This window comes from Ictidomys tridecemlineatus, chromosome 11, assembly GCF_052094955.1.
Source record: "Ictidomys tridecemlineatus isolate mIctTri1 chromosome 11, mIctTri1.hap1, whole genome shotgun sequence".
Classification (NCBI taxonomy): Eukaryota; Metazoa; Chordata; class Mammalia; order Rodentia; family Sciuridae; genus Ictidomys; species Ictidomys tridecemlineatus.
The window spans coordinates 131017037-131039778 of NC_135487.1; the positions used below are offsets into that span (position 1 = coordinate 131017037).

The following is a 22742-nucleotide window of genomic DNA, read 5'->3' on the forward strand; positions in this document are numbered from 1 at the left end:
GGTAATTGGTTGTAATAGATGTATATCCCTCAAAGCTGGAAATATTTACTATCTGGGTTCCTTTTTTTTTTTTTGGTACCACCTATTGAACCCCAGGGGTTCTTACCCACTGAGCCACATCTCTCATCTTCCCACCCCGCCTTTTTTTTGTTTTGTTTTGTTTTTACTTGTACATGGACACAATACCTCCATTTTATTTATTTATTTTTATGTGGTGCTGAGGATCAAACCCAGTGCCTCACATACACTATCTACATTTCCAGTGAGCTACAACCCCAGCCCAAGCCCTTTTTTATTCTGAGATAGGGTCTTGCTGAGTTGCTAAGAGCCTCATTGAGTTGCTAAGGCTGGCTTTGAATTTGCCATCCTCCTGCCTCAGCTTCCTGAGTTACTAGGATTACAAGCATCAGCCACTGTCCCCTGCTATTATCTGGTTCTTTATAGGAAAGCTCCACCAGTTTCTGATATAGAGAATCTTCACATTTGAAGAACATATGACACATTTTTTTTTATTTAAATTATTAGTTGTAAGCTTTAGAAATACCAGACCTGATTTATCTTTATCCATCCTTATTGTTAAGAGCACTGTTAACTTGTTTTCTGTGTTTGGTTGTATCCAGAGCCTGTTATCCTGCTGTTACTACGGAAAGTTCATTGATCATGCAGCCTGGCTGCTTTTAATCTCTCTGTTCATTGAAACAGGTGTGGCAATAGCACTGTGGACTCAGTCTCCATGAATAGATTGAGCTTTGTGAGGAACAGATGCAGGTGAGGTCCTAAGTAGTAAAAACCAAAGGGATGACAAAGAGCTTTACTTTTTCACCCAACTTAACTGTAGTCCTTTCTTTAGCAGCCCTTACTCTTCTTCCTCATTTCCCACTTTTTTTGCTGGTAGTAGTTTGCTGAACTTTAAAGGTTCACTTGCTCATCCTAAAACTGGAAGCTGCCTACTTCTTTACCTATTTTCCTCTTGCTGCAGTACCTTTTAATTGTTCTGCTTTGGCAGGGCTTAAAATTATGGTGGTCACTATTTGGTGAAAAGGTCCAAGCACTTATTATCCTGTTTTCCAAACACTCCAGAGTCTAAATTTAAAGGTACTAAGGGCAGCATTTCCCTTTAAGATTTACTTTGTAAGGTTTTTCTCCTGACTCCTCTAACTCTTTTAGGAATGGACTTGGCTCTGTGAAGGATGGGGAGCCTCATTTTGTTGTGGTCCACTGCACTGGCTATATCAAGGCCTGGCCTCCAGCAGGTAGGAAAATTGGATAGTGATTTCTCCCTTGGTGCGCTTGGTTCCTCAGAGAGTCCAAGGAAATCATCAACATTTACTATATATCTGGTATATGCAGTGTACTTTGCTATAAGTAGAAAGATAATAGGACAGATGGAGAAGACTACTTCTCATTCATCACTGAGTTGATATTCCACTTGGGGAGAAGAATTACTTAAATTTGAAAATGACTCATTATTTCTATGTTACAGAATATGTTTCATTTTTTTTGAGACAAAGTCTTACTGTGTTGCCCAGGCTGGCCTTGAACTCCTGGGCTTAAGTGATCCTTTTGCCTCAACCTCCTGAGTAGCTAGGACTACAGGTGTGCACCACCATGACCCACTTAAAATGTGGTTTTTGCTTTTTTTTTTTTTTTTAAGGTTTTTTTTTTTTTTTAGACAGTATCTCATGAAGTTGCTGAGGGACTCACTAAATTGCTAAAGCTGGCCTGAACTTGTGATCTTCCTGTCTCAGCCTCCCAATTACTGGGATCACAGGCATGTACCAGTGCCTCTGGCTTGAGACTGTAGTTTTTATTTTATTTTAGTTGTAGATGGACACAATACCTTTATTTATGTAGATGGATGCAATACCTTTATTTTTTAAATTTATTTTATATGTCGTGTTGAGGATTGAACCCAGTGCACCATACATAGTAGGCAAGTGCTCTACCACTGAGCCACAACCCGATTCCAAGAATGTAGTTTCTAAATGTGCAAATTCATAATAATGTATACTGGATACCTATGTTCTAACTAATTGTTGTAAAGAAACATTGGCATTTCATGTAACTAATTGGGAAAGCTTTGTAAAATAGGTGCAAGACCTTGAGGAAGGAAAAATATAATAACTTATAAAGAGAATGTAGCCTGCAAAGGCTTTAAATCAGACTGTGAGTAGATTAGATTATTTGAATTTGAGGTTAAATGAAATATGACCAAGGAGGTTGGAGTACAAGGATCAGCTTTTTAAATTGACTTGTGAAAGTTTCCAAATCATATCAACCTCATTCCTTCCCTGCCAGATGGGTAGACAGAGAAAAAAGAGAGGCAAGGTGATATATTTGGGAAGAGATTAAACTTCAATTTGGAAAAACTTGGATTTGATTTCTAACATTGTTATTTATTAGCAGTACAACTTAGGGTAAATTGCTTGAATTTTATGTCAGTCTTCTCTCCTATATTGGTTTATTGTGAGGATTAAATTTAATATAAGGAAAGCATCCAACCCAGTGTTTGACATATGGCAGGCACCCAATAAATGCTACTTAATATAATTAAGAAAAATTAATTTTAAGTGATACAAGTAATAATGTTTGCATTTTTTAGTCTATATACTGTATAAATCATACTTTTAAGGTATGTGGTGATATTTCATACTTCTGTGTAGCTATTAAGGAAATGCTAACTTCTTGGATAAATAGAAAATAACCTTAGAAAGAATGGGGGGGAATGTACTCTTCTTCCCTTTCCAGGTAAAACAGTGGCTTCCCTCTTTTCCAAGGGACATAAATAATTATTGGTGTTTGTTACAGTCAATTTTCATTGTTTATTTACTTTAAAAGTCACAGGTAAGGTAAGATATCTGTTCTCTGCCAATGAATGTATTTTTTTTTAAAGACTACTTTGGGTGAGACTTGCTTTCCAGTTAAGTATAATTAGTATGGATAAAATATATTAATTAATAATTACATATATATAAACATTGAAACAACAATTGACATTTATGGTAAATTCTATGTAATTGTGCAACTATTGCTTTATATCTAGATTCATTCATCAGGTGAATTATTACTCACCTGATTTTTGAAGGCATTTGAGTTTGAGATCTCTAAATCCTTTTTATTTCACCTTCCAAAGGTGTTTCCCTCCCAGATGATGACCCAGAAGCTGGCCAGGGAAGCAAGTTTTGCCTAGTGGCCATTGGCAGATTGCAGGCAAGTATGAGTATATTTTTTTCAAGTGAGAAGAAATCTCCTTCAGTACTTATTCTTGTTAATTTTATTTTACTCTACCATTGAGCCAAATTAAGAATTCCATATAATTCCAAAAAATTTAAGAAGTTTGGCATTCCTAATGAACATTATTTCTCTTGGATTTAGCAGAAGTTCAAGAGTATGATGGAGCAGGTTATGGTTGGGCTTAGTGGTGGAGCGCTTGCCTGGCATGTGTGACACACTGAGTTTGAATCTCAGCATTGCATATAAACAAATAAAATGAAGGTCATACCAACAACTAAAATCAATAAATTAATAAACCAATAAATCAATAAATGTGTGTGTATATAATACACACACATACATACACACACACACACACACACACACACATACACACATATATAATGGAATATGATGGAGGGAAATCTTTTCCCCTTATGTCTTTTTGTACTTTGTGTGTGTTTGGTGGGAGTGTGTGTGCTGAGGTTTGAACTCAGGATGTCATGTATGTTAGGTGTACACTCTACCACTGAGCCATAGTCCCCCAAGCCCTCTTATCTCTCTCTCTCTTTCTTTCTCTCTCTCTCTCTCTCTCTTAAATATTTCTCTTAGTTATATTTTTAATATTTCTCTTAGTTGTATTTTTATGTGGTACTGAGGATCAAACCCAGTGCCTTTGATATGCTAGGTGAGCACTGTACCGCTGAGCCACAACCCAGCCCTATCTCTTTTTTGTTGTTGATGAGATGGGATCTTACTCTGTTGTCTAGGTTGATCTTGAATTCCTGGGCTTGAGTGTTATTCCTTCATAAGCCTGCTAAATACAGAGACTACAGGCACTTGCCAGCAACCCTGCTCCCTTTATCTTTTTAACTTAAGCTTTATGACGCTGAATTTTCTATTTCCACTTAATTTCCTTTGCCCCTGAACAAAAAAGGAAGGATCCTTTTCAATTTATCATTACACGACTAACAATAGAGAAATAGAATTGTTTTGATTCTTTTTAAAAGTATAGAATATGTTTGTTAGACCATAATTTTCCTATCTGAATAATGATCACAGCCTAGTCAGCTGAAAGGAAGTGGGTTTTTCATTTTTTCCTTACTTTATTAACTTGGTAGAGTATATGTATTGGAATAGAGCTAGATTCTATGGCCCCTCTGCTATTTTTTTGCTTTCTGGATGCAAGGTAAAAATTTGGAAGTTTGTAAAAGTGTGAGTCTCATATCTATACAGTCCCCATGAGGAGATTAGAAATGTGTCTGCAAAGAATGTTATCATTTTACTCAATTTTATCTTTCCACTCATAGGTAACTAGTTCTCCCAACTGTACAGACATGAGTAACGTTTGCCAACCAACAGAGTTCATCTCCCGACACAACATTGAGGGGATATTCACTTTTGTGGATCACCGTTGTGTGGCTACTGTTGGCTACCAGCCACAGGTGAGGAGTTGCAACTGTCACATCACTGATACTTAGGCCTGTGTTTCCCTTGCCATTGTTGAGGTTATATAGTTATCTTATTCTAGAGATAGCCAAAACAACTCTAGTTCAGAAAAAGAGATGATCCTGTTCTATCAGTAGCTAAATTTATCTTCAGCTTCTTAACAAAGCTGTCTACATCTAGAGAAATATGATTTGTGAAACTGGGAGGGAGCAGCAGGTACAAATATTATTTATCTTTTGTTACTGATATTAAACAGATAATAATTCATAAGTACTCATTTTAATTAGCCATATTATATGTTGATCTTTAAATAATTTATGTAATTATCCAAAGGAATAATAACCCATAAAATATACAAATTTAGCACCAGTTATTACAATTTACTCATTCAACAAACCAGTGAACTATCCCTGAATTGACTTATATACATTTTCAAAGCTGTTGAAATCAGGGAGGTTTTTGTGGCTGTGACTATGTAAAATGGTTAATATAATAAAGAAGAGATATTGAAAACAAAGAACAATGTTGGAGGTTTTCACTACCTGATTCAGAACTTAAAGTTATCAAGACAGTGTAGTGTTAGTGTAAGGATAAACACAGATCAGTAGATACATAGGCCAGAATAGAGTTTACTTTTATATTTAACCATTTACAGCAAATGTGCCAAGATAATTCAGTGGGGGAAAGAGGTCTCTCTGACAAAAAGTGATAGAATAATGGGATATCCGTATGATATATCAAAAAAAACCAAAAACACTTTAGACCTTACTTCACACTACCCTCAAATATCAACTCAAGGGCTGGGGATGTAGCTCAAGCGGTAGCATGCTCGCCTGGCATGCGTGCAGCCCGGGTTCAATCCTCAGCACCACATACCAACAAACATGTTGTGTCTGCCAAAAACTAAAAAATAAATATTAAAATTCTCTCTCTCTCTCTCTCTCTCTCTCTCTCTCTCTCAAAAAAAAAAAAAAAAAATCAAAGACCTAAATGTACCTGAGCTAAAATTATGAATAAACTTCCAGGAGAAAATATTTGTATCCCTGAGTTAAGCAAAGATTTTTTTCATATACTACTAAAAGCATGATTTTACAAAGAACAATACTGATAAATTGAATTCTATTAAAATTAAAATTCACTCTCTTAATAGGAAGTCATGGTGGGGCATGGTGGCACATGCCTGTAATCCCATCAACTCTGGAGGCTGAGACAGGAGGATTGTGATTTCAAAGCCAGCTTCAGCATCTTACAAGGCACTTAGCAACTCAGCAAGACCCCATTTCTAAATAAAATACAATAAACGGCTGGAGATGTGGCTCAGTGATTAAGCGCCCCTGGGTTCAATCCCTGGTACCAAAAAAGGAAGTCATGAAGAAGGTGAAAAGATCAGGCACAGACTGGGAGAAAATATTTGCAAATCATATGTCTGGAAAACAATTTGTATTTAGAATATATAAATAACTCTTTAGGATAAACAGTTAATAAAAGGGACACAAGATTTGATATTTCAGTAAAGAAGAAATATGTATGACACATGAAAATATGCTCAGAATCATTAGTCATTAGACAAAAGGGAATGAAGAGAAGGGAGAAGGGATGGAAATAGGAAAGACAGTAGAATGAACCAAATATGACTTTCCTATGTTCGTATATGAATATATGACCACTGGAACTCCACATCATGTACAACCTCAAGAATGGGATTCCATTTAGAATAAGTTATACTCCATGTATCTATGGTATGTCAAAAAACACTTTACTGTCATGTATATCTAAAAAGAACAAATAAAAAAATCATTAGTCATTAGTAAAGTGCAAATTAAAATCACAATGAGATACTATCATATACCCCAGAATGGCTATAATCAAAAAGTGTTGATGAGAATGTAGAAAAGCTAAAACTCCCATACATTGCTGGTAGACATATAAATAGTGTAGCTACTTTGCAAAAACATTTTGGCAGTTTCCTAAAAAACTGCATATCTATACAATACTCATGAGGAGATTAGAAATGTGTCTGCAAAGAATTATATCATTTTACCTCAATTATATCCTATAATTTGGCAGTTCTACTCTTGGATGTCTACCCAGGAGAAATGAAAACAAATGTTCACACAAAGATGTGTGCATAAATATTCAAAGCTGTATTAATAATAGCCCCAAAATAGGAACAATCTTAATGTGCATTAGTATTTTATGAGTTAATACACAAACTATAGTATATCTGTGTTAGAATACCACTGAACGATAAAAAGGAATAAAGTACTAATATATGCAATAGTGTTGATGAACTTTAAAAATATGCTCATTGAAAATAGCCAAACCCCAAACTGCATATTATATAATTCTATTTATATGAAATTTCTAGAAAAGACAAAACTAAAGAGTTGGAAAGCAGGTTAATGGTTGGATAAAGAGAACTTTTGATGCAATGAACATGTTCTGAAACTGGATTCTGGTAATGATTGTACTGCTATATAAATTTATTAGGAATTATCAAATCATACATTTAGAATGGGTAAATTATAAATGTGAACTGTACGTCAATCTGTAACAAAGGAGAAATGAGCTAGAAGCCAGCTGCTTAGCAGATCCATTAAAATCTTTTTAAATTTTTTCCTTCATACTTATTTTTTTTTTTTTTTTAATATTTATTTTTTAGTTCTCGGCGGACACAACATCTTTGTTGGTATGTGGTGCTGAGGATCAAACCCGGGCCGCACGCATGCCAGGCGAGCGCGCTACCGCTTGAGCCACATCCCCAGCCCCTTCCTTCATACTTATTTTTTTTAAATAAAAGGTTTTAATAAAATTTTAATAATATGCTGTGTTTAAACAGTAATTTCCATATTTGTACAGAAATATTTATCTCTAAATCCATTGGTGATATGCCTCACTACAATTCACAGATCACTGTGAATGTACGTCTTATTTGTATTTCATTCTAACCTGAGGGCTTTCCCTTGGAGAGTCTACTTCCTCCTTAGTTCCTCTGTCATTTTGTTCCCTATTTATTATGCTTCCTGTAGGAACCAATTTACATGTTTTATTCATTTCATTTTATTTATGTGTGTGTGTTTTAGAAGAGTCAAAGTTATTTGGACTACCAGTTTCAGAGGTTTGGTTCATGGTCATTAGATTTTATTGCTCTAGGCCTGAGATGACTCAGAATATCATGGCAGAAGAGCATGCTAAAGGACAGCAGCAGCTCAACAAATGGCAACGCCAATTAGAGAGAGACCTTTGCTCACCAGGACAAAATATAAACCCCAAAGCACTCCCCCAGTCACCTACCTCTTCCATCCATACCCTACCTTCCTACATTTACCACTCAGTTAATCCATATCAGTGGGTTAATCATTTCACCTCTGAAGCTCATCCCACAATGAAAAATACATTTAGTCCATTTTCTTTTCTTTTTTCTTTTAGGGGTGGGGGTTGGGGGAGGTACTTGGGATTAAACTCAGGGGTACTTAACAGCTGAGCCATATCCCCAGCCCTATTCTGTATTTATTTAGAGATAGGGGTCTCATTGAGTGGCCTAGCACCTCTCTTTTGCAGAGGCTGACTTTGAACTCGTGATTCTTCTGCCTCAGCCTCGCAAGCTGCTGGCATTACAGGCACGCACCAACACACTTGGCTCATTTAGTCTATTTTTTATTTTTATTCTTATTATTTTCATTTTTGAGAGAGAGAGAGAGATTTTTTAATATTTATTTTTTAGTTTTCAGAGGACACAACATCTTTGTTTGTATGTGGTACTGAGGATCGAACCCGGGCCGCACGCATGCCAGGCGAGCATGCTACCGCTTGAGCCACATCCCCAGCCCTAGTCCATTTTTTAAAAAAATATTCTTTTAATTGTAGATGGTCACAATATCTTCATTTTTATTTATTTATTTATTTTTTTATGTGGTGCTGAGGATCGAACCTATGGCCTCACGCGTGCAAGGCAAGGTCTCTACCACTGAGCCAAAACCCCAGCCCTCATTTAGTCCATTTTTAAGGGTCCCCATAGTCTTAACATTTCAGCACTACCCAAAAGTTCAGGTTCAGAGTCCTGAGACTCAAGGCAAACTCTCAGCATGAGCCCCTGTAAAAATCAAAAGCAAGTTACATGTGTCTAATATATAATGCTACAGAGTAAACATTTTCATTCTACATGGAAGAAAATAGGGGCCTAGAGCTGGGCATGGTGACACATGCCTGTTATCCCAGTGGGTTGGGAGGCTGAGGCAGGAGGATCAAAAGTTCAAAGCCAGCCTCAGGAAAAGTAAGGCACTAAGCAACTCAGTGAGACCCAATCTCTAAATAAAATACAAAATAGGGCTGGGGATGTGTGTGGCTCAGTGGTCAAGTGCCCCCTAGTTCAATCCTTTCTACAAAAACAAACCAAAACAGGGGCATAGAAAGAAAGGATGGAACCTAAACAAGATCAAAATCCAGATGGGCAAGTTCTATAAGTTCCAGGTCCAGCATCTGGGGCACAAGGCATCATGATGTTCTCTTCAAAGGGCTTGTATAGTTCTTTCTCTATGACTTTGGTGGTTGTAGCCTACATGGCCTTTCTCTTGGCTTGTTTCTCCTCAATTTCTGCAGTTTTCCTCAACAGATATCCCGTAGCACTGGCATCTCTTAATCTCAGACTTTTCCACTGCAGCTTCCATTTCCTTTGTTTATTTATTTTTTTAACATCTTCACACATCAACTTCTCAGGGGCTGGCTGCAGGGACTCTGACTCTTCTACACTTTCCTGACTTCCCAGGCCTTCCTTTGAAACCTTAGTGGAAGCCTCCCTGACCCTCTAATTTTAGCATCTTGCAGAACCAGCACCACTTGGTTGATGCCAAGGTCTGCAGCCATCTCAAGCAGTTGCCAAGCCTTCTGGAACTCTGCTGCAGTAGCCTCTGTGTGCCTGGTGGCTCAGCATGGTGAAACCACTTCCTAGGCCTCTGCTGTAATCAGGGTGCACCCATGGTCTTTTCTCAAAGGAATCTTTACTTTTACCTCCTTCATACTTACATATCATCTTAGGATAATTACAGAAGTCCTAAGTCCAAGTCCTCAGCTGATTGACCAGGAAAGTTAGATGACCATAAAAGTGTGTATCTTACTCTTCTTTCTCCCTTCCAGGAACTCTTAGGAAAGAATATTGTAGAATTCTGTCATCCTGAAGACCAGCAGCTTCTAAGAGATAGCTTTCAACAGGTAATTTTTTTCCTGGTTTGGGTCTGAATATACATATATTTTTTAATCTATATATCACATGACTTGACCACTGATTAGTTGAACACTATAATAGGCATTAGAGTTTTGTGTGCCTTGAACTAACCTGTATTTATTTATTTATTTAGCAGTACTGGGGGTCAAACGTAGGGTCTTGCACATGCTAGGCGAATACTCCACTATTAGTAGCTACATCCCTAGCCCTTACCTATATTTTTAAGAAATAGAAAGATGTAATACTTAAAAATTATAGCTAGTGTTCAAGGTATTTCTATTTGGTTTTGGTTCTTTACTGTTTTGTATCCAGTTAGCCATCTAGAAGAATCTGTCTTCAAAGTATTTAAAATATTGTAGGTTCACTAATCTCTAGATTGCAGTAAAAAATTTATTTCATAGAGTTCTTTTATAAGTAATTAGAGTTAAACGATTTCTGACTCTTAATATAATTTTTAGGCCTTAGTTCCTTAAAATACTTTGTGAATTTGGACATGGTTTTAGATATTGGTTCTCATTTTATATTGGACAATTAATTTTTTACATTTTAGTGGTGTCTTAATAAAAACATTGTCCATAATAATAGTACTTAATTAAATTCAGAGGGTCTTTGGGAAGATTTTAAAACCAGAAAATACAAATAAGGGATATAGCCCAGTGCCTGACACATATAATTTCAAAATGTTAACTTGCTAATATTGTTACCTTTTTTTATTGTTAGGGAGAATCAAAAGATTATTTTCTATTCCATGAGACTAGAAAGTAAAATAATCTAAAATTACTTTTAATGTTTTTTGGGGGGTACTTAACTTTTAAAACACAAGCAAAACAAGACTAAAACAAACTTGGTGTTATATATAGAAACCTTTATTGATATTGTGAAAACAAATTCTCCAGTTTGGGAGGAAAAGCTGGAATTGCAGAATAGTATATAAGCTATATTCAGTGTCATTAAAGTTAAATTTCTGTTGTAGAATTATATAGTAGCTCATCGTATATTTCATGGACTTTTCAAGGAAACTGGGGAAATGGTATTTCTCGTCTGGAAATAATTGTTATTGCTGTTTGACTTGGACTACTGTGGTTAGATAGCTTGGAACCCTGGGAAGAAATGTGATAAACATATCCCTTATTTAGTAACTTAGTTTTCACTCCTTTGTATTGTTTTAACATTGAAAAAGACGAGTGTTTGAAGGATAACAACAAAAGAACTTTAGGATTATAGAAATGGGAAAATTTGTTTAATTTTCTAAAAACAAATATCTCTGAGTTCTACTGATGGCATGAAAACCTTTTCAGGTAGTGAAGTTAAAAGGCCAGGTGCTGTCTGTCATGTTCCGTTTTCGATCTAAGAACCGAGAATGGCTCTGGATGAGAACCAGCTCCTTTACTTTCCAGAACCCTTACTCTGATGAAATTGAGTACATCATTTGTACCAACACCAATGTGAAGTATGTACCCTTTAGTCCTTTTCTAATGTTGGGATTTCTCATGACCCAGTCTGCTTAGCCTTATAAGATATCTCCTTTTCTTCTTTGTTTTCATAAGTAAATACCATTAATTTGAAGTTTCTGATTTTCTAACTTCTTATAGGATTTGATGTAGCTGATCAAGGTAGAATAAGATTTTAATAAGCAAAAGTTCAGAGACTTTCATCTTCATATGAAAAGGTTTATATTTTAATTTTATCGGCCCTTTCCAGAAAGGATTTTGTTTCATACACTAGTTTATTGCTTTAGTCTGGCAGGATTTTGATCACTAGCAGGATTCGGCATACATTTTCTGTGAAGGAACAGATAGTAATTATTTTAGGCTTTGTGGTCCATACAGTTTTTATTGCACCTACTCAATTCTGCTTTTGTTGCATGATGAATGTAGTCATAGAGAAATGATGAAAGAACATGACTGTGTTACAATTTTTATTTACAAAAATCAGCAGTGGACTGATTTGGTCCATGGATCATGGTTTGCCTCAGGGCATAGTTATATTCCGTTCTTTCATAAGTTTCTGTTCCTCTCTTTGGGCTTTCTTTCTCAGCTTTTTAAAAAACAATTATTGAAATACATTTCACTTACCATATTGTTCACCCATTTAAAGTGTACAATTTTTAAAAAATATATTACACAGTTGTGCAACAATTACAACAATGTTAATTTCAGAACATTTTCATCCCCACTAAAATAAGTCCTGTACCCTCTATCATTCTCTATTTTTCCCCTTCCCTTAAAGTCCTATGCACCCTCTGATTTGCTATCTCTATAAATTTACCTGTTCTAGACATTTTCATATGGGTAGAATCACAGAATATATGGTTCTTTTGTGATTGAGCTTTCATTTAGTATAATGTTTTCAAGAGTCTTTTATGTTGTACCATGTATCAGTATTTCTTTTTATTGTCAAATCATGCTCTGATGTATGGACTTAACAGATTTTGACTATTTGTCAGTTGATAGATAAATTGGGTTGTTTATACTTCTTGGTTATTAAGAACACTGCTGTGAATATTTCTGTACTAGTTTTTGTATGGATATATGTTTTTATTCCTCTTAGTATATACCCAAGAGTAGAATTTAGTATATACCCAAGAGTAGAATTTCTGGGTCGTATGGTAATTCTGTTTAACCTTCTGAGGATGTGTCAGACTGTTTTTCAAAGCTTTCCCATCATTTTACATTCCCACCAACAAAACATGGAGATTTTAGTTTCTCCACAGTCTTATCAACACTCACCATTATCTTAATTTTATAGTCACCCTAATGGATATCAGTTGTCAGATTACTTCTTTTTCATTTAAGCTACTTTTGTAGAACTGGCTTTGAACCTGGCTCTTGAAGAATTTCTAAGTGTACATTATCCCTGGCTATAATAGTATTGTCCAGTTCATTCTGTAGGACTTGTAAAGTTTAATTCTTTGCCAATTAACTTAGTAAAATGGTGGATTGAGTTAGAATATTTTGTAAATTTAAGACTTAATTGTATGTATGGTCATGATTATTACAGGTTTTTTTTTGCATCTTTGTATTACATAACAACCATTATTTTGTGTTTCCCTTTTGTTTAAATTTTGAAATATTTTTTTTTCTAAACTTTTTTTGTTTTTGCAATACTAAGGATCAAACATAGGGCTTTGCACATGCTTGACAAACATTCTACCACTGAGCTACATCCCCAGCCCCAAATATTGAAAATTTTATGTCCTTTTAAGGACTTGAGTTTTGAGAAATAATTGCTTTCCCCTCTTTTTCTGACCATGATTAATTTCAGGTTTTTTTTTTTTTTTTTTTTTTTTTTTTGTGATGCCAGGGATTGAACTCAGGGCCTTGTGCATTCGAGGCAAGTACTCTACCAACTAAGCTATATCCCAGCTCAATATTTTATTTTTAAAAACAAATATTTCTAGTTTTTTCTTTCTGGTAAATATTATTTATAGAAAATTTGGAGGGTACTTGGGGCTGGGGTTGTGGCTCAGCGGTAGAGCACTCACTTCACACGTGCAAGGCTCTGGGTCCGACCCTCAGCAGCACATAAAAATAAATAAATAAAATAAAGTTAAAAAATAGAGGAATAATTTTTAAAAAAAGAAAAAAAATTAGAGGGTACTGAGAAATATAGAGAGAAGGAAAAAATATTTCTTGCCCTCTAGATAATTTTTGGTAATATTTCAGTACTTTCAGTTTTTTATCTGAGTTTTAAAAACACAGTGTATGGATATACACATACCCACAACAACCAAGTATTGAACATGTAGAAGTTACAAACTAAACAGGATGAATTTAACCCTTATGCCTTAGGACTGTTTATATTTATACCATTTGTCAATAATGTGAATATTTTTTTGCTAAAACTGAGGTCATAGGCTACCAATGGGATTAAACTTTAACGGATATCTATTAGTGATTACCTCACCTATAGATGCATCTATATAACAGAATCATATTTCTTTCTTTCTTTTTCCATTTTTTTGCTCTTGTCTATTTCCACAGGAATTCTAGCCAGGAACCACGGCCTACACTGTCTAACACAATCCAGAGATCACAGCTAGGCCCCACAGCTAATTTAACCCTAGAAATGGGCCCAGGGCAGTTGGCACCCAGGTAAGAAATAGTAAAATAATCCTATTGAGCAGTCACTAAGCTATGGTGGCCATCTGCAACCCCACTTTATTTGTTAGATGGCTTTTTAAAAAAATTCCTTTTCACCAGGTTCTTTTCTCTTTTTTTTGTACTGGGGATTGAACCCAGGGGTGCTTAACCACTGAGTCACATTCTCAGCCCATTTTATTTTTTGTTTTGAGGTAGTGTCTCACCAAGTTGCTTCAAGCCTTGTTAAGTTGCTAAGGCTGGCCTCAGACTTAAACTTCCTGCCTTAAACTCCTGAGCCTGCCACCAGGTTCTTTTCTTTTCTTTTCTTTTCTTTTTGGTTCCAGGGATTGAACCTGAGGCGCTAACCACTAGCCACATCCCCAGTCCTTTTCATATTTTATTTTGAGACAGGGTCTCACTAAATTGCTTAGGGCCTAAGTTGTTGAGTCTAGTTTGAACTTGCATTCCTCCTGCCTCAATGTCCTGAGCTGCTGGCATTACAGGCCTGGGCCACTACCTAGCAACACCAGGTTATTTTTAAAAATCTTTTTTCCCATTTGTCTCCTCACTGACCTTGAACATATAGGCAGCAGCAACAGCAAACAGAGTTGGATGTGGTGTCAGGACGAGATGGACTAGCCAGCTACAATCATTCCCAGGTGAGTGTGTCTTCTTTCTTGAAGAGGACAGTGAACATTTCCTTAAAAACAAGTCCTGGGTTGGGGTTGTGGCTCAGCGGTAGAGCACTTGCCTGGCACATGTGGGGCACTGGGTTCAATCCTCAATACCACATAAAAATTAATAAATAAAACGAAGGTATTGTATCCAACTACAACCAAAATAAATATTAAAAAGAAAACAAGTCCCCCACTGCCAACTGGACTGTATGTGTATTTTTTATGAGTTTTAGGGTAGTTGAATTGTCATGTTAAACGAGTTTTAGGGTAGTTGAATTGTCATGTTAAACTTTAATGATTATGTTATCATTTTACTCCATAGGTTTCTGTTCAGCCTGTGACAGCTACAGGGCCAGAACATAACAAGCCTCTTGAGAAGTCAGATGGTTTATTTACGCAGGATAGAGACCCAAGATACTCAGAAATCTATTCCAACATCAGTGCAGGTATGCATCTTCCTCACTCCTCTTATAAATTCTCATTTAGATCACTTACTGATGGGTCTGCTACTGCCTTATCAGTAATCTTCCAACATATTTCCGTTTAATCATAATACTTCATAAGTAAGTAGGAACTTGCTGAACTATATACTACAGCCCCTTGACTGGCCCTCCCCGGACTCCTTTTGGTCTACAGATCAGAGTAAAGGAATCTCCTCCAGCACTGTCCCTGCCACCCAACAACTATTCTCCCAGGGCAACTCATTCCCTCCTACCCCCCGGCCGGCAGAGAATTTCAGGTGAGCCCCATATGTGTGTGCTGCTTTACAGGGCCCTAAGGGATTCATTTGATGAATCCAAGTTTATTCTTCCCTTGCTTTCTCTGTTTTTTTTTTTTTTTCAGACAAAGCAGTGGAGTTTATAGGGCCTAGGGTGAGGCAAAGAAGCTGCTTTTTTCCCTCCTGTTTCTTTGCACATGTCTTATTGCCATGTTCTAGGTTCCATCTCTTTGTGTCCTGGTCAGTGTGTCACAGCTGTCAGTCTTCCTTGTTTTTTCCAAATTCTGTTATCTAGTTTTCCTTAACTCCAAGGAAGTCAAGGGAATCTAGGAATAGCACTAGATTATCCTTTGATGCCTACCTTATTTGATAAATCCATCTTTTTAATTCTTTACTTCATCATTTGTTCACTCCTAGGAATAGTGGTCTGGCCCCTCCTGTAACCATTGTCCAGCCATCATCTTCTGCGGGGCAAATGTTGGCCCAGATTTCCCGCCACTCCAATCCTACCCAAGGAGCAGCCCCAACTTGGACCCCTAGCACCCGCCCAGGCTTCTCTACCCAGGTAAATCTTCTCATCTTTTTGTGCTTATGTGTTCATTATTTTAGTTTAGATGGGTTTTTTTCCATATGTAAATTTTCTTTTTTTTCTTTGTTTCTTTTTTTTTTTTTTTTTTTGGTGCCAGGAAATGAACCCAGGAGTGCTCAACCACTGAGCCATATCCCCAGTTCTTTTTAGTTTTTATTTTGAATCAGAGTCTCACTAAGTTGCTTAGGACCTCACTAAGTTGCTGAGGCTGGCTTTGAACTTGCTATCCTCCTGCCTCAGCCTCCCGAGCTGCTGGGATTATAGGATTACCATACCTGGCATACCTTCTGATTTTCTTAAGAGCAGCTAGATAATTAAAACACAGATAATCCAAAAACCTCATTAGAGTCCATAGTTTTCAATTTAAAGATAAAATTGGAATTGTTCATGAAGAACATTTAGAGCAGGTTTGATTTTTAGATTTATTTTGAAGTAAATTCAAAGAAGTTTTCTCTTTGTTTAGAACTATATGATATAGGAACAAATGAGAAAATTGCTAATTTTATATAGTGATGTCTACTTACAAAAAGGAAAAATCCTTATATAATATCCATGGGTATAATACGTAATAAATGTTAAGCCTAAAGCAAATATCCTTTATTATATTATTAGTTTATAGTGTATAATATTTTAATGGAGTAAAAAAAAAAAAGCATACTCCAAAATTGTTTTTGCATTATAATCTCAACTGTGTGAAAAATGTACCGAAGGCATCTCCATTAGCCAAGGACACTGGTACTGAGGATAATTACTACCGTGGTTTCCAGTACTTTGATGAGACCAAGAAAGCCATGCCTCTGGGATGTCCTATTATTTGAGCATTCATTATCTCCTGAGGGTTACAGCTCTCTATAAGTTTGCTGTGACAGAACCAAGAAAGATGTATTTGAAGATTTCTATAGATATTGTGACTTCATGAAAGATTTTGAGGAAATAAAGGCTGGTGTCATGAGTGCAGAATATTTTGGGAATAAATAATCTCTTTGGATTGAGTTTCACAAAGTTTGTCTCTGAGCTAGGTGCAGTGGTGCATGCCTGTAATCCTAGCAACTCAGCAGACTGAGGCAGGAGGATTGCAAAGTTGAGGACCTGAACACCTTAGTGAGACCCTGTCTCAAAAAATTCAAAAGGCTGGGGCTTTGGCTTCATGGTAAAGCACTCCTGGATTCACTCCCCATTTCAAAAAAGCAAAGAAGCAGTTTGTCATTGATCTGTTTTCCAGTACTCTGAAACATGAGTATGTGAGCTAAGTAATAGTTTCTCTTGATAAATAAACTTTGAACAAATATTAAAAAAGAAAAAGAAAAACTAGAATTATCCAAAAATGTTAACCGTGGCTCTCTCGTGGTAGAATTATGATTCTTATTTTGATTCTTACTTTCCTTCTTTTCAAATATTTCACAATGCATATGCATTACTATTCTTTTTTTTTTTTAAAGAGAGAGAGAGAGGAGTGAGAGAGAGAGAGAGAATTTTTAATATTTATTTTTTAGTTCTCGGCGGACACAACATCTTTGTTGGTATGTGGTGCTGAGGATCGAACCCGGGCCGAATGCATGCCAGGCGAGCGCGCTACTGCTTGAGCCACATCCCCAGCCCATGTGCATTACTATTCTAAGGAGAAAAAAATTGTTTAGGGCTGGGGAGGTAGCTCATTGCTAGAGCACTAGCCTATCACATAAAAGCCCCTGAGTTTGATTTCCAGCACTCGGAGGGAAAAAAAAATTAAAAAGAAAAGGAAAGAAAAGACATTATGAACAAGTACATGCAGAACAGACTGAAAAATAAAAGGATATAAATTTTTTTTTAGGGGCTGGAGTTGTAGCTCAGTGACAGAGCACTTGCCTAGCATGTGTGAGGCACTGGGTTCGATCCTTAGCATACCTTTATTATTTTATTATTATTTTTTTTAATGCAGTGCTATTCATCTACAACTAAAAAAAGTTTTTAAATGCTTTTTTATGTGTATGTATGACTTATTAATGACTCATTTTATTTAACTTTACAGTTTATAAAGTGCTTTTATTTAATTTTCACAGCATTATTAAATGCATTTTTTTTTTTTGCAATTTTATCTCAGCTGCATAAAAAATAGTGTCAAGAAGGATTGGGGGCTGGGGATGTGGCTCAAGCGGTGGCGCGCTCGCCTGGCATGCGTGCAGCCAGGGTTTGATCCTCAGCACCACATACCAACAAAGATGTTGTTTCCGCCGGGAACTAAAAAATAAATATTAAAAATTCTCTCTCTCCCCTCTCTCACTCTCTCTTTAAAAAAAAAAAAAAAAGACATTGTACCCACCTATTAGTAAAAAAAATAAAATAAAATAAAAAAAAGGATTGGGAGTTAAGCAGAAGAAATACACAGCTGAAAATAAGTATGAACTTTATTCAGATGAATGTAGTGATTGGCAGGGTAGTGACTCCTAAGAAATGACATATGTAGGGCTGGGGTTGTGGCTCAGCAGTAGAGCGCTTACCTGGGTTTGATCCTCAGCACCACATAAAATAAATAAATAAAATGAAGGTATTGTGTCCAACTACAACTAAAAAAAAAGAAGCAACATATGTAATAATAATATTTCATTTGTTGTTCTCTATGTCTTCTGTCTTTAGCAGGTGGCTACTCAGGCTGCAGCCAAAACTCGTTCTTCCCAATTTGGTGTGGGCAACTTTCAGACTTCATCCTCATTCAGCCCCATGTCTCTTCCTGGTGCTCCTACTGCATCACCCGGTGCTGCCACCTATCCTACTCTAACCAATCGTGGATCCAACTTTGGTAAGTTCAGACAGAAGAAGGATGACAGAAAGATCATACCACTAAAGAGAAAGAGCTGATTTTGTAGTTAAAAATGGTTTGCCTGTGTCCTGGATATATTGACCTAATTACCTACCTACATGAAAAATACGTTAGCACATATAACAAAACCATGCAAAATATTGTAATTTTACACAGATTTTACTATATAATTTTTTAAAAGCATATGCATATAATGGCATGCATATTTAATCTAAATAACCAACGTGCTCTTTGGAAAGAACTGTCTAAAGAAGAAAAGTTAATTGGCGACTGGATTTTGAAATAGAAAAGACATTGATAAACTCAAGGACAGAAGATAACCCAAGTAAAATTACTGACTTGCATTTAGCTATGTACTATTTTTTCTTCTCCAGTAGAAAATTAGTAGATTGAACTTGTTTATTCTTACTGTGTTTCTAGCTCCTGAGACTGGACAGACTGCAGGACAATTCCAGACACGGACAGCAGAGGGTGTGAGTGTCTGGCCACAGTGGCAAGGCCAGCAGCCTCATCATCGTTCAAGTTCTAGCGAGCAACATGTTCAGCAGCCTTCAGCACAACAACCTAGCCAGCCTGAGGTCTTCCAGGTGAGAGGGTGAAGACTTCAGAAAATGGGTCAAGAAGGAAAGATGGAAAGATGGAGAAGGAAGCATGCCTTGGTTGACGTGTAGGCAGAGGGTGTATGGGAGAAGACAGGGAGGGTTTAGTGTTAGTAATTGAGAACATCTTGAACTTAGTGTGATATCCTTTAAAGAGACTAGACAAAATAGTTAAGTGAAGCACCATGCAAAGATGCCAAAGAAAGTTATTTTAGCTCATCCATGAAGATCCATATCTTTATTTCATAGTAGCTTTGGGTTTAAAATAGGCAGAACAATTTTTTAAGTGTATGAAATGGAATTACTAAATATACCTCTAAAGGTCTATTTCTGCAGAATGAGTGGAGTTTTCAAAGACATGAAATAACATTTCCTCAGCTTCTAAATAAGAATCATACTTCTACCACGAGAGTGCCATGGATAAAATTTTGGGATAATTTCAGGTTTTTTTTTCTTTTCTCAATATTTGTTCAGAGTTTATTTATCAAGAGAAACTATTCCTTAGCTCACGTACTCATGTTTCATAGTACAAGAAAACAGATCAGTGACAAACTGCTTCTTTGCTTTTTTTTTTTTTTTTTGTAATGGGGAATGAATCCAGGGGTGCTTTACCAGTGAAGCCAAAGCCCCAGCCTTTTGAATTTTTTATTTTGAGACAGGGTCTCACTAAGTTGCTCAGGTCATCAACTTGCAATCCGCCTGCCTCAGACAAAGAAAGGGCTAATGTTAAGCACAGATTGAAAGAAGGCAAAACAGCTTTTGGTGGAAAACAAATAGGATAAGAGACATTCCGTATATATCTTTAGTGGGTATATGAAATGTGGTAAGCATATTTTTCTCCTCTTGAAAATATTGAAGACTAGAAAAAGGAAAATGTGCAAGTGTAAGGGTAGACAGAGACTGGACTCGGAAAAAAAGTCTGTAATCTAAAGGAACCAGTTGCTGAGAATAAGGAAGGCTGAAAGCTTAGCACAGCAGAGACCTTTTGGGGTCAGGGATAGAGTACAGAGGAATATTAGGAGGCAGCTCAATGAACGTAAGGGTATGTAACCCAATCTTAATTTTTTTTCTCTCCTTAGGAGATGCTGTCCATGCTGGGAGACCAAAGCAACAATTACAACAATGAAGAATTTCCTGATCTAACTATGTTTCCCTCCTTTTCAGAATAGAACTATTGGGGTGAGGATAAGGGGTGGGGGGGAAAAATCACTGTTTGTTTTTTAAAAGCAAAACTTTTGTAAACAGAATAAAAGTTCCTCCCCCTTCCCTTCCCTCACCCCTAAGGGATACCCCTTTCCCTTCTGGGATTTCCTTGCCCTCCCCTTCTCTTGCCTCTCTGAGGTAACAGTTATAGAAGAAATGAAATGAATCCCCAAGGCTTTTATGACCCTTTGAAAATTTGAGGCTAGGCAAGGTTAGAATGCCTTTTCTTATGTCTCTTGACCAGAAGTTAAACAACAATGATTGTGCTAGGGTTAAGGTGCAGGTTAGAACCTGATATCCATTACTTGCCTTGGATACACTGTGGCTTTTTTGGAAAGAAATTCGAGGAGAGGAGAAATGTCCTCATATTTGAGGACATGAAACATGGTAGGTATATATGGGGCTTTGGGAAGTGAACATAGGCCCTTTCTGCTACCTGTGAGCAATTCCTCTGGAAAGAAACGTGAGATTGAGTGAGTGTTTATGTATGTATATGTGTCTCAGTGTGTGTATATATGTGGTGCACACGTTTCTGTATTTCTTTCTCCCTATTAGGGAGTTATGCAAAATTTGTCAGATTTTTATCTTTGTGCTCTTCAATGAGTTCTAAGAAGATAAATCTTCCAGGTATTTTCACTTAGTATTGCAGCCAAAGAGTGTTTAAATAAATGTCTTTGCTGCACTTATATCTGTGCTTAGCTAATATGCAACTATAGGCAAAGTTTTCTGTTAATATGGTTGGTCTCTCAAACGTGTTCAGTGATAAAGCTGGATTACTCCCGCTTTTGGTGCTCTCACCTTATCTGGAAGATCGGCAAACATTACTGAAATAGGCTGACAAACGCTTCCAGAAACCCCAGACTTGGCCATACAGATAATGCTGCATTTTTCTGTCAGAATCACACATTATGTGTGTTCTATGGAGCTTATTTTCTGCATGGAAACTCAACTTCTTGGATTAGTCCCAGTGAAAATCCTCACTGTTGGAATGAAAACCAAATACAAAGTCCTATTGTAAAGTAGCCTCTTCCATGTCATCCTCAAAATATTCCATATAATAAGAAACAAATTTAGGTTCCTCCTGGGCCTATAGTTCTTTCCTCTCTGCTCCCTTTCCAATCTTGAGATTGGATTTTGCTTTAGAATGCAAGTATGATAACTCCATGTGTTAGGTGGGGCCTAGACTCCTATCCCAGCAGGATTAGTTGGTCATTATAGCCATATAAAAATAGGCTACTACTCTCACTCTTTGCCTTCCTCAGGTAAGTCATATATATTAGCCTTTTTTGTTTTTTAATTGGCTTCAGTTGTTATCTAAGTGCAAGACGGAAATAAGAAGTGAAGACATATTAAGTGTATTCATAGAGGACTGAGGATCAAAGGTGGCCTTGGAGAGGCTGAGGGAATGTCATTTCCTGTGCTAAGCATTACAGTTTCTCTCCCTTTTGTCTTCAGTCTGGTGCCAGATGGTGGGATGGAAAGGAGACAGTTTATTTTTTTATTCTATGTGCACACATACAGTATACATATATATTTATATCACAATTTACAAAACCAAAAAGTTGAGTTTCCAATGGAATCCTTGTTTTTTAATAATCGACTGTTTTTAAATGTGATCAGGACTATAATATTGTACAGTTATTATAGGGCCTTGGGGGAAGGGGAGGGCAGGGAGAAGATGCTCTGGGGGTTTTGTTTCTGCTTTTCCTTCAGGGTTTTATTTTTGATTGTTTTTTTTTTCCCCTTGTTGGCCATTTCTGTATTGCTGGCATCTGTGCTAAGCATTACAGTGGCAAAAATGACGACATGTAGCAAATATTTTAAAACAAAATATTTTTTCCTTTTGTAAAAATTTCTTGTGTTGTGTGATCTTGATTGCGGCTTTATTATTCCTTTCTGGTCAGAAACCAAAAGACACCCACAACTAAAGGGAGGCACTACTTGAGCTTCAAACACACAAGCATAAAGCACAGTGTGAGTCTTTAATTTCAGGAATCAGAAATCATAGGGCCCTGATCACTCAGTACCCCTCCTCCTCACTTGCCCTCCTGATCTTGACACATTTTGAGTAAAATTTATCAGAGACATTCTGACCACATTGGGTGGGGGTGGAGTTGCCCAAGCCTGTGGGGGAAAGGGGAAGAGTTAGGACTTGAAACCATTAGGGCACATATAGGGATGCCTTTTCCAGTAT

The 22742-nt window shown here is 36.8% G+C and overlaps 1 protein-coding gene across 11 annotated transcripts in view; it reads left to right on the forward strand.

Annotated features, from left to right (window-relative positions):
* The window catches only part of Arnt (aryl hydrocarbon receptor nuclear translocator), a 74826-nt gene extending 52426 nt beyond the window's left edge, over positions 1 to 22400 (forward strand). For 9 of the 11 annotated variants that reach the window (XM_078027625.1, XM_078027624.1, XM_078027626.1 and 6 more), the window contains 14 exons: positions 703 to 768; positions 1168 to 1253; positions 3134 to 3210; positions 4524 to 4658; positions 9796 to 9870; positions 11182 to 11333; positions 13867 to 13977; positions 14552 to 14624; positions 14965 to 15088; positions 15279 to 15381; positions 15778 to 15925; positions 18563 to 18725; positions 19167 to 19333; positions 20425 to 22400. In XM_078027625.1, coding sequence (XP_077883751.1) covers positions 703 to 768; positions 1168 to 1253; positions 3134 to 3210; positions 4524 to 4658; positions 9796 to 9870; positions 11182 to 11333; positions 13867 to 13977; positions 14552 to 14624; positions 14965 to 15088; positions 15279 to 15381; positions 15778 to 15925; positions 18563 to 18725; positions 19167 to 19333; positions 20425 to 20514 — 1570 coding nt within the window. In that variant the 3' untranslated portion in view covers positions 20515 to 22400. The remainder of the gene's footprint in view (positions 1 to 702; positions 769 to 1167; positions 1254 to 3133; positions 3211 to 4523; positions 4659 to 9795; positions 9871 to 11181; positions 11334 to 13866; positions 13978 to 14551; positions 14625 to 14964; positions 15089 to 15278; positions 15382 to 15777; positions 15926 to 18562; positions 18726 to 19166; positions 19334 to 20424) is intronic. The other 2 variants (XM_078027623.1, XM_013361160.4) reach the window with 1 other exon arrangement.
* Positions 22401 to 22742: the final 342 nt, after the last annotated feature.